Source organism: Sceloporus occidentalis, unplaced genomic scaffold (genome assembly GCF_023333645.1).
Source record: "Sceloporus occidentalis isolate IW3139 unplaced genomic scaffold, rSceOcc1.0.p SCAF_67, whole genome shotgun sequence".
Lineage (NCBI taxonomy): Eukaryota > Metazoa > Chordata > Lepidosauria > Squamata > Phrynosomatidae > Sceloporus > Sceloporus occidentalis.
The window spans coordinates 4,452,045-4,464,451 of record NW_028317047.1 but is presented as its reverse complement, the minus strand read 5'-3'; the positions used below and the strand labels follow the sequence as shown (position 1 = coordinate 4,464,451).

Below are 12,407 nucleotides of genomic sequence, written 5' to 3'. Positions count from 1 at the left end.
ACAGAAATATATCTGCTATGTATACATTAACAAATATATGTACTTTTTGTTGCTATTTTTTACATATGGTTAGCAAGTTATGGTTAGTTCCTACTCATCGAGAAAACAATAGAAAATCTTTTCATTATCGCAACTTGTTTTGTTTTTCTATTTCTTAAGCGATGTCTAGCATGTATTTGGTGACTGTTTAAATTTAAGAACACTATAAAATTAGTGGCCGGAAAGACATGGCATTTTGGCTTTGCCCCATCAAAACATGGCACCCATGTTGGGCACCAATGTTATGATAGTATGTTTTGTTATCACCATGCTTGGGAACTCTCCATGTTTGACCCGGAGATCTCCAGGTGAAGCACTGGTTCTCTGATCAACACCCAAATCCTCTGGGTCACGGGAGCGAGGTCTTGACACGCCCCGCTCCCCGCCCATTTGCCCTTTAAAAGGGGGTATTTCCCACTGACATCAGTAGGCAGTCCTGGCCACATCCCGCAAGGGAAGGCTCCGGGTAGCCGGTGTGAAGAAGTTCCCAGGTATGGTTATGACATATTTGTTCTTAAAACCCTAAGCTTAAGCCTAAAGTTTAAGTCTCTTCTTCTATCTAAGTCCACATGTATATGATGAAATTCATGTTGAAAGTACTTAGAAGGACCCAAAAAGACAATGTTCTAGTTTATTCCTAATTCATAGAACGTAATAAAATCAGTCTGCTGTGGAAATTCGTTATTCCACCAAAAATGGCTCTGGAAAATTTCTGTATATGCCTTAGTACCTGCATACCCATTTTTTCATATGTTCTTCTGCACCAGATGTATTAATGCACATTTTGTAGTATCATAAATATATACAGTATTTTTAACAGGGGTTTTCCTTGCTTGCATTTATTTTTAAAAACTGAGTTAGCTGACTTTAATGGCTACAGTTGTAAAAAATCCTTCATTAGTAGGATGATTGATAGAGTTTAATGTTACATTGGAATACGTGAAATGCTAAGCTATATTAAATGAAAAGCTTAAAAACTGCTGGCTTTTTCAAACCTTTTGGCTACCTTTTATTGCCAATTATTATGCAAAAAGTATACGTTCTCAATATATATTTCTATTCTCTCCTATAGGTCCTGTGTAACAGATATGTGTGAATGCCCAGTGCATAAAAACTGTTATTGTGAATCCTTAATTGCTTATGCCAGAGCCTGTCTAAGAGAAGGCGTGAAAGTTCCATGGAAACCCGAGCACACATGTGCAGGTATGTTGATTGTTATTCCATTAGCAAATCTTTATATTGATAAAACAGTTTTTTTAAGAGTCAGTAACCGAGTCATTGCATTTGAGTTACCCATTTCATTCCTTAGAAAACATGAAAACAAACTAAATGGTCTTGCGTGCCGAGCATTTGCTTTTAGATGGGCTTCAAGTTTAGGACCAATGTAGAGGTATTGTGTTGCGCCAGCAATATTAGCATCATTACTCACACAGATGACAGAGGCAACAAATATTAATCATTAGCATATTCACCTCTTCTCCCCTTTACGACATACTGTGTCTTCATGAAAATAGTGGGAACTTTAAAACCTCTATGGCAGAATCTGGTGCAGGCGACATGCCTTAGCATGCCCCTGATGGGACATCCCCTTAAAAAGCACAAATGTTATAGATGGTGTGGTAAAGTGTATGGGAGAGTGGTTGATGGGATATATGTCTCACCTGGTTACCTCAGCCAGGCCTGGTAGCAAACCCAGGTGCTCTCAGGTGAGGCTTCCTAAGCTCGTTACTGGGGAGGAGGCCTTAAAAGAAAGGGCTGTTAGGTTTTCAGAGGGAGGGAGACACTGAATGAAGGAGCAGCTACAGCCAGCGCTGCAGCCCACCAGGTATGAAGCTTTACCCCATACAAAACTGGTTACTTTGCGTCAGACCTTAGGCTGCTAGAGAGGTATCCTGCTGTTTAGTTAGAGCCGGACAGGCTTATAGTTTGTTTTGTTTACATGGTGCTCTGTGATTACAACATCTAAATAAACACGCTTTTACGTTGGAACCCTGTGTGAAACAGTCATTGGCGCCCCATGCGTGAGCCGTCCCCTACAATGGAAAAAATGTTTGTAGTAAGATACAGTTAACTGGGGCAAAGGTTCTTTTATGTAGTTGTATGAAGAAACTCAGGCTTAGGATAAATGCATACAATTATTAGATAATAATTCTCCGTCTGAGAATTTCTGTTTTTAATGTTGATTTTCCTGAACTATGGATTTCACAATATGCAGCTCTGAAATACTAAAATAAATATTTCAAAATGAACAAATCCTACAGGCAGTATTAATATACACAATTGCACAGTGTGATTTTGCAGGCAGAAATATCTGACTCTTAAATGAATTCTTATCATAGGTTTCCTTAACTGTTATTACACCTCCTCGATCATTTTTAGCATCTAGATAAATAGTGTTTATGGATTTCACAAACTACTACATCATTGCATAGCTGTTCAGAATAAATGTTTGCCATGAAAATGTATTTCTTTAAATTACTAGTTAAATAAATGAAGGTACATGAATGCCAATGGTTATTAAGACTATCTTTGTTGGATGCAGTTCCTAAAGCATAGTTTATCCAGTCACATGATATCACATTTCACAAAATGTTAACAGATTAAAGCAAGATTACCTTTAAAAGGTAACAAATTTCACATTATGAAGTGCACCACTTAACCAAAATGTATTTTGGTCACATTAAATGTAATTTAATTATTGACCGTAGTTGAGTTTGAGTAGTTTCTTATTGTTACCAAAATTAGCTGCAATGACAAGTGGTACTTTGTCAATTCCTATTAAAACTGTCCATCATTCGTTGAATGGATTGCGTGGGCAGTCAAAACTAGCTAGTTTTTATCTACAGGACTGGTCATTTTTGACACTATAAAATTTAATGTTATTTTGAAAGGAAAAGGAAAGGATGCTCAATCATGGTGAGAGAACAGATGTCACTCTGCCCTCTCTATGGATAAATGAGGATATCAGTAGTGTTGGACCCCTAAAATTCTGAAAGGGTACAAAAGATTACTCTTTATCTTATAACAGTGTGATTTTGGCAGTACTGATGCTACGTGTTCCTGGAGGATGTGTTGTTTTCCTAATCCTTCTAGTTAGGTTCTCAAAATGTTGTCACTCTCATCAGGAGAAATAAGATCAGTGCAAATCAATACACAGAGCCAGGGCCGGCCCGACAATGGAGCTGAGTGTGCCAACCGCTCCAGGCGGCACTTTTGAAGGGGCGCCCCTCTCTCTCTCTCCTCTGCGGCGAGTCTCCCTGTTCGGTCTCTGTGCTGGCTTGTAATGCTGAGTGCCGGAAGATTACCTCATTTCCGGCGCTCAGTATTACAAGCAGGCACCGGGACCGAACAGGGAGACTCGCCGCAGGACTGCTGAAAGGTAAGTACAAGGGGGGGGGGGGAGGAAGGGTAGATAATGGGGGGGGGGGGTGGCAGGGACGGGGGGGGGAGGAAGGGTAGATAAGGGGGGGGGGCGGCATTTTAAAATTCGCCCCAGGCGGCATTTTGCCTTGGGCCGGCCCTGCACAGAGCTACTGGCTTTATCTTAGTAGACCACTTTCCCTTATGACATTTCATTCCACCCTGTGTTGACGCTTGCTTATCTTTATGTTTGAATATTTGGAGTGCAGACCTACCGTGAAATCAAACACTCTTTAACAGTTATATCCTGTTTAAGACTGTCTAGTTCACCAGGGACAGAAACAAAATGCAATTAAAACTAAATATACTTATTCATACTTTTGTATGACTTGGGAAAGATTTTGGAGATCTGACTTGGTCACCCGAGACTCATGGTAAAATTTTTAGAGACGTTTTATGATTTGTTTTACTTGGCTTTGCCATGGAATTTATTCATCACTAGTAGGTGTTAATTTTAGTTGAATTGAATAACTGCTTACATTTAAGTTTGCCAGTGGCGCTTTTCATCTGTCCTTAAAAAGGGGCTACATACTTACTTTCACATCTGTCTGATCACAAATAACATGGCTAAGAACATCTGTCTTCAGACCTCTATTTCCTTTCCACCACATCCGACTATGATCTGACAGCTGAAACACAGCAGCATGAAGGATTCTCATTAAGGCATAAAAAAGGAAAAAGAAACCAAAAAGCCACAAGTGGGTAAAGCTTAGCAATGATGGATTCAAGATTTTCTTTATATTTCCCATTCAAGTTTCCAAACAGTTTTAACAGATGTTATTCATGTTGGCACAATACAGCCTATGAATGGCGAAATCCTGGTATTAATTTAAACAAATAGAAATTAGCATGTTTTCTGCACTCTGGATTTTGAAACCTTTTAAAGCCTTAGTCATTAGGCATCGTGTATGCTAGCAATCTCTGGTGTGTATGCTAGCAATCTCTGGCATTGCATGTCCTTACCCTACAGTAAAACAATTACAATTGTAAAAGAGCACATTATTCTAACTGCAAGCAATGTTCTTAAAGACTGAGAACAGTGTGCACTCAGTCCTAATTAAGTGCATCCCAAAATGTTATTTATAGCCTGCAGTTTTAGCATCTAATGATCTTATGACCTGTCTTTTTGTTTTAGAATTGCTAACAATAATAACCCATCTTCAATATTGTTTGGTTGCGTTTAGAGCAATGATGGGAAACATTCAGACCTCAAAGTGCCAAAATTGCATGTTTGTGCCTGCCTTTGCTGTAGTGCACTGTTTTCACCTTCCAAAATGAAACATAACATACACAAGCATATACTTACCCTCACTTACCTGCATACAGACATACATATATATATATATATATATATATATATATATATATATATATATACAGTATCTCACAAAAGTGAGTACATCCCTCAAATTTTTGTAAATATTTTATTATCTTTTTATGACACTTTGCTACAATGAAAAGTAGTGAGTGTATAGCCTGTATAATAGTGTAAATTTGCTCTCCCCTCAAAATAATTCAACACATAGCCATTAATGTCTAAACCTTGGCAACAAAAGTGAGAACACCCATAAGTGGAAATGCCCAAATTGGGCCCAATTAGCCATGTGACTCGTTAGTATTCCAAGGTGTGAATGGGGAGCAGGTGTGTTAAATTTGGTGTTATCGCTCTCACACATGGTTCAACATGGCACCTCATGGCAAAGAACTCTCTGAGGATCTGAAAAAAAGGAGTACAAAGACAAGGGAACCATGAATGGCAACATGTACTGTGACATACTGAAGCAGAGCATGATCCCCCTCCCTTCGGAGACTGGGCCTCAGGGCAGTATTCCAACATGATTATTATATTCTAGCAGAGTGTCATATAATAAAATATTTACAAAAATGTGAGGGGTGTACTCACTTTCGTGAGATACTGTATATGCATACAAACACATACATCACATTGCATAGATTGGCAGGTACAGTTTATTTGGGTAAGATATATATATATATATATATTTCCTTCTCACCCCTATGGGTGGTATGTATCATCCTCAACTGCTGGGCCTCTACCAGAGGCCTGAGAGTTTGAGGGTTGAGAGCTGCTCCTATCACTGCACTCTGATTCGACAGATCTAAATGATCCTATGATCACTGGGACGACTTTGGCCTTCACTCTCCACACCTTTTCTAGTTCATCTTTCAGGCCCTGGTACTTCAGCTTCTCATACTCCTTTTTCCTGATGTGGTTTTCACGTAGCACTTCTACATCTATCACCACAGCTGTTTTTTTGTCCTTGTCTACCACTACAATGTCAGATTGGCCAGTACCTGCTTGTCTGTCTGGATCTGGAAGTCCCACAAGATCTTAGCCCTGCTATTCTCCACCACCTTCTGTGGAATCTCCCATTTGGACTTGGCAGGGTTTAGCCCATACTCTGTGCAGATGTTCCTTTACACAATGCCAGCTACTTGGTTGTGATGTTCATTGTATGCTGTTCCTGAATTCCTGTGTGTGTGTGTGTGTGTGTGTGTGTGTGTGTATATATATATATATATATATCCATATATATATCCACACAGAAACACACACGATATGACAAAAAGTCAGTTTTGGACAGTTGTAGCTGGTCCCCCTTTGAAGCTATAACAGCTTCCACAAGGAATTCCACAAGATTCTGGCCCAGTCATCTACTACAGCATTTGTGAGGTCAGGCACTGATGTTAGTTGAGAACCCCTGACTCAGCATTTGTGAGGTCAGGCACTGATGTTAATTGAGAAGGCCTGACTCACAATCTCCGTTGCAGTTAATCCCGATGGTGTTCGATGGGGTTGAGGTCAGGGCACAGTGCAATGCCAGTCAAGTTCATCCACACCAAACTCATCCAACACTGGGACGCAGTCATGCTGGAATAGAAAATGGCTTCCTCAAAATGGTTCCCACAAAGTTGGAAGCATTGCATTGTCCAAAATGTCTTGGTATGCTGAAGGGGACTTGCTGTCTCTCCTCTTTTTTTCTATGCAAGTTAATCAGACTCCCCATCATGCATTAGCTCTCTCTCTCCCTATCCCCTAGCTACTTAAATTGCAAGACAGTGGAACTTCTGTGCTGTAATTTGCATGCCTGCATGTTCACAGCCAGTGGCATATTCTGGCCTTGGCTGATTAAGCCTAGGTCTAGGGTGAGGCAGCCCCTCTGTCACTTAACAGGGGCCCTGTTCACCTGAGATCATTAAAACCATGGAGGGCTGTGCCAAATCAGCATAGTCCTCCATAGTTTCCTTCCGCTCCATGCCGAGGATGTGACATCATATCCCGAAGCCAAGTTAAAAGGACAGCAGCGCATAGGTGTTGGTAGGATGTACTGCCCTAGGTTAGGCCTTGGCACTTTTGAAGGTAAATAGAACACTGCTGACAACCAGCCAGCCACCTAGCCAATTGCTGCCAGCAGTCCTGATTTGGTCAAGTCGCTGTCAGCAACTGTACATATGCCCTGAGTGCTGGCTGTCCAGACCAGTTAATTATTTTGTGTACCGTCTGCCAACTGCACATGCACAATTTCCTATGTGGACTATAATTAAGGCAACATTTTATTATTTGCCAAAAATATCAGAATTTTTATTTTATGGTTTTTTTATTTAGTAATACTGTGCTACATTATAGCTAGGACACAAAATTGGTTCACAGTGTGATGATCGATAACATCATGTGTAAAAACTATAAATCAATAGGAAGCCTTATATAATGAAAACAATTAATTTATATCATTGTAGCCCCTAACCTAAACAGATCAAACCTGAGATTGTTTTAATTTGCTTGTATCATTGTAAATATTAACCTTTTGCAACGTATTCGGCTGTTCTCAATGTTTCATTGGAGCTCCTGTGATCTTTGGCAAGACATCATAATAACAATTTACTCTTTACAAGATGCTGGTTTACGAAAAAAGTAATGGTTTAATAAAACCTTCATAAAATGTTGAAATAGATGCATGTTGTTTCAAAAAACATTACATTTCATCGTTACCTGGAAAAGCATTATCCCAACAGACAGAATTGAAACAGGTTTTAGCTGGGATTTTTGCCAACACATGTTCATCCCACTTGTTGGCCAAGATAAAATATCTCTGTATCAGCTGTAATGGCTTTTGAAAGCTAAATTAACAGGAAAACATGCCCTTACCATCAAAGTAAAATACGCTGTTGAATATAATTGATTGTTAACCAGTGTCACTCCTTAGAGGCAATTTTACAGGCGTTTTACCCTTATGTTCTTTAGACAATTTGACTAGAATTATACGGCGATTATCCCTTTAGGCTAAAAAAAACACGTATAAATACATGTTGCTTATGTCAGGTAATCTTAATGATAAGAACCTGTGGCTGGTGATACAGTTGTTTACTGGAGCATGGATACCATGGCTATTTGGCACCCACAGATTTTCTGTCAATATTACTTACAATACGACAATACGACTTCCTATTTATTTATTTTTGCTTATTTTTTACATTTAAGTGTTTCTGACCATCAAACTAATTTTAATATAAGACAAAGGCAACATGAGTAAACAAAATGCAGCTTTTAAAATAATCATTTCATTTATTAAAGGTAAAGAATTAATCAAAACCTATATCACCCATGTTAAAAAGTAATTGCCCACCTAAACCTAATAACTGGTTGTGCCACCCTTGGTTGTGATAACGGCCAATGAATCTCCACATCCCTGAGGAGGAATTTTGGTCCACTCTTCTTGACAAAATTGTTTTTATTCAGCCACATAGGAGGGTTTTTGAGCATGAACTGCATTATAAAACTTTGACTAGGCCATTAAGAGGTGGACTTGCTTGAGTGTTTTGGCTCATTGACCTGCTGCATAACCCAACTGGGCTTGAGCTTTAGGTCACAAACTGACCTGGATTTTCTGATAGAGAGCAGAATTCATGGTTTCATCAATTCTGGCAAGTTACTCAGATCCTAAAACAGCCCTAGACCATCACACTACCACCACTGTGTTTGACTGTTGACATGAGGTTCTTATTCTGGAATGCTGTGTTAGCTTTATGTCAGATGTAACACAACCCATTTCTTTAAAAAAAAAAATCACTTTTCAATCATCATTCTACATAATATTATCCAACAAGTCTTGGGGCTCATCAAGATGTTTTTGGCAAATATGAGACGAGCCTTTGTTCCTTTTGGTCAGCAGTGGTTTTCGCATTTGCAACTCTGCCATGGATGCCATTTTTGTACAGTCTCTTTCTTATTGTAGAACTTTGAACACTGACTTTTAACTGAGGCAGCTAAGGCTTGTTTATCTGAGTTCTTTTGTGGCCTCCTGGATGAATTGTCAATGCACTCTTGAAGGAATTTTGCTCTAATATTAAAATTAGTTTGATGATCTTTAAGTGTAACAAATATGCAAAATAGAAGAAACTGAGGAAGGGGGAAAATACGTTTTCACAGCACTGTGCATGTCTTTGACAGGTTGGCACATAAACTACATATACTATAACTCCAGAAAATGTTCCATGAAAGTGATTCGTATGCAGAAATTGAACAGGAATTTTTTTTTTCATTGTACTGTTTAGTAGTAGACAGGACTTACTCGAGCTTTAACCAGGTTCCTCCAAATCTGAGCCCTTAACAAAAAGGAATATCCGAATTTTATGGAGAGCATCTATCACTTCCCGTATTTGTATATTCTTATGAGATTTTTAGTTTTCTGCTATTACTTACTTGGTGGAAATTTCACTCATTGAATGGTGTATATGGTCAGGTAGGAAATCTAAAAGGGCAGTTTCCGGTGAGGGAGTGATGAGTTGTTATAACTTTTACAAGTTTTTAAATCTGAACCTAAAGGGCTGTTACTTTAGGACACTACCGCCAAACATACAACATTAAGGGGGAATAAGGCATATCTGGGGGGCAGGGGGGCATATCAGGGAAGCAGAGTGGCATATAGGGGGTATAAGGCATATTGGGGGCAGAGTGGCATATAGGAGGGTATACAGCATATCTGGGGGACAGAATAGCAAGCTGTGTGGCAGGTTGGCAAATGGAAATAAAAACAAAAAAAATGCATTTTTCTCAATCATAGTTTTTATTAAATATGAAATAATTACATGTAAATTAATATTTAGTATATTCAAATTTTGAGGGTTCGTCTTATAATTAGGGTCATCCTCTAATCAGGTATATTGATTCATACTAATCCGTTATTTATGCTTTGTTTTCTAATTTTAACTGAATGTGATTAACACGGTACCAACTCTCATCTTTTAACTGAATGTGGGCATACATTTGTCTGTTATCTACTAATATTGGTGCAATGCTTTCTTGCAGCAACCCAGTGCAAACATGGAGCTGTATATGATACCTGTGGACCCGGATGCCTCAAGACATGTGAAAATTGGAATGAAATTGGTCCCTGCAGCAGACCCTGTGTGGCTGGCTGTCACTGCCCTGCCAATTTAGTACTTCATCAGGGAAAATGCATCAAACCAGCCCTCTGTCCACAGCGGTGACACAAGCCTTCTGACTTTTACACCTGATTTTTGTTTTTTCTAAACACTCCCAGCCAATGAAGGACTCAACTGTGTGAACACAGGACATGTAAAGTTATTATTTCATGTTGGCACATTCTCACTCATGGACACAACTGATTATTATAAATATGGTATATGTATAAATATAAATACAAATTATGCATCATTTATATAAGCAAAAGAAAGACAAATTATTATATGTATATTTTTTGCTATAATGTTTTATGTATTATTTTTTAGGATTCTATCATTTTAAGCTATTTGAACAATTGTATAATAAAACATGTTTTTAATTTAACACGGTTGGTTAAAGAAAGTATATTTGATAGTCTGGCCATAGCTTAAGCCTAAAATTTATTTTTATATATTTTTTGTTTATTGAAGATCCTCTGTGGCACTAATGTTGCCAAAGTGAATTCTTTCAAATGCACAATAAGAGTTTACAATTCAACAGGAAACAAGCTGTTTGGAATAGGAATAGTTTCCTCAGACATTCTTTACATACAGTGGGAAAAATACATAGTTCCGTCACATCGGATGGTGATTGCTGACATAATTCAGTGAACCTTAAGTAATTATGGATAGTATCTTCCGATTTATTGGATCATGATATGACAGAGTGTTTGAGAGTACTTAGACTTGGATAATCCTCAAGTTAGTAAGAATTTGACCAAAGAGGCATTAGATGTTGAAAGAGTTATAAACTATGCAATTCAATTGTTAATCAAAACAAAGTCACAATTTGAGGTCAAATTTGGCAATAAAGTGACATACTAGATTAAGCATTTATTATTGCATATTGCCAACACTTGCAGCCTAGGAGGAAGATAAATTGCCAGCAGTCTCTGCATTAAATATATACTTCATAAGTAACGTTTGGTTATCTTTGACTTAAGGGCATAACTATGCAAATAACAAATCATTCCAACAGCATTTAGTTTGCAGGAGCATTACACATCACTTAATTTACACATTTAATTTGAATAAACACTTGGTTCACCCCAGTAACACTTACAATTGTTAATGAACACACAACTCTTAATATAACTACCACAACCTGTTCCTGCTTTTCCTAAGAGCAGATAGGTTAAGTTGTTATTATTTATATGGTTTGTGTGATGTATGCATGTGATTCTCATTTACTCAATAACTTGAGAAAATACCCTACACTAGTAGATTTTGAAACCTGTTTCCTGTGAAAACGCTGTATGGTCTTGCCCATTGTGCTGCAGCTCAGTTTCAGGGTCTTGGCAATCTTCTTATAGCCTAGGCCACCTTTATGTAGAGCAACAATTCTTTTTTTTCAGATCCTCAGAGAGATCTTTGCCATGAGGTGCCATGTTGAACTTCCAGTGACCAGTATGAGAGAGTGTGAGAGCGATAACACCAAATTTAACACACCTGCTCCCCATTCACACCTGAGACCTTGTAACACTAATGAGTCACATGACACCCTTGAGGGAAAACGGCTAATTTGGACATTTCCACTTAGGGGTGCACTCACTTTTGTTGCCAAGGTTTAGACATTAATGGCTGTGTGTGTTGAGTTATTTTGAGGGGACAGCAAATTTACACTGTTATACAGGCTGTACACTCACTACTTTACATTGTAGCATAGTGTCATTTTTTTCAGTGTTGTCACATGAGGGGTGTACTCACTTGTGAGATACTGTATAAGCATGTCCACCTGCTTATGCATAAGTGAGAAGAATTATACATATTTTATGTTTTCAATATGCAGAAAATACTACACAATGTATTCCACTTTGTCCTTACACACAGCACAGCTAGTGCTTAAAATATACTAAACCTCTTAAGAAATACCAATCATCTTAAAATAAACATACTTAAATTCAATGTCAGCCATTAAAAGTAGATTACTACTGCACCAAAACATTTCCTCAAACAGAATTAGTTGTTATGAAGTTTGTAACTAGATCATGAATACAAACGATTTTGCATTGGTGAATTATTTTCATATTTCATTTTGACATGATTTTTTAGTAACATAAAATGTAATTATTTTGTTCAAAGCTGAGAAAGACTCAGTATGATGTTAACTGCTTGAATATTACAAGAACCATTTATTTATTTTCAACTAAATCAATCTTGAACAAAAATTGTTAGGATGAGAAATTATTTTGAGGAAACAATTTGTTGTTGCTTGTAGAATTTTTTTTCCAAATGCATTACATGCATTTTTACAAACTTTTATATTTACCTATAAGCTTTTGTATTTCTGTTTTTAAAACATTTTAATTGCTTCAGGAGTACTATACAGTTGGGCAAAAAAGTATTTAGTCAGCCACCAATTGTGCAAGTTCTCCCACTTAAAAAGATGAGAGAGGCCTTTAATTTTCACCATAGGTAAACTTCCACTATGAGAGACAGAGACGCGTATTGTGTAGTCCCCTGCCGGC

The 12,407-nt window shown here is 38.0% G+C and overlaps 1 protein-coding gene across 1 annotated transcript in view; it reads left to right on the top strand.

Annotated features, from left to right (window-relative positions):
* Positions 1 to 9,966, top strand: part of LOC149286668 (BMP-binding endothelial regulator protein-like) — a 121,403-nt gene extending 111,437 nt beyond the window's left edge. The window contains exons 14-15 of the mRNA XM_089493848.1: positions 1,112 to 1,242; positions 9,785 to 9,966. Of these exons, the coding sequence (XP_089349974.1) occupies positions 1,112 to 1,242; positions 9,785 to 9,966 (313 nt within the window). The remainder of the gene's footprint in view (positions 1 to 1,111; positions 1,243 to 9,784) is intronic.
* Positions 9,967 to 12,407: the final 2,441 nt, after the last annotated feature.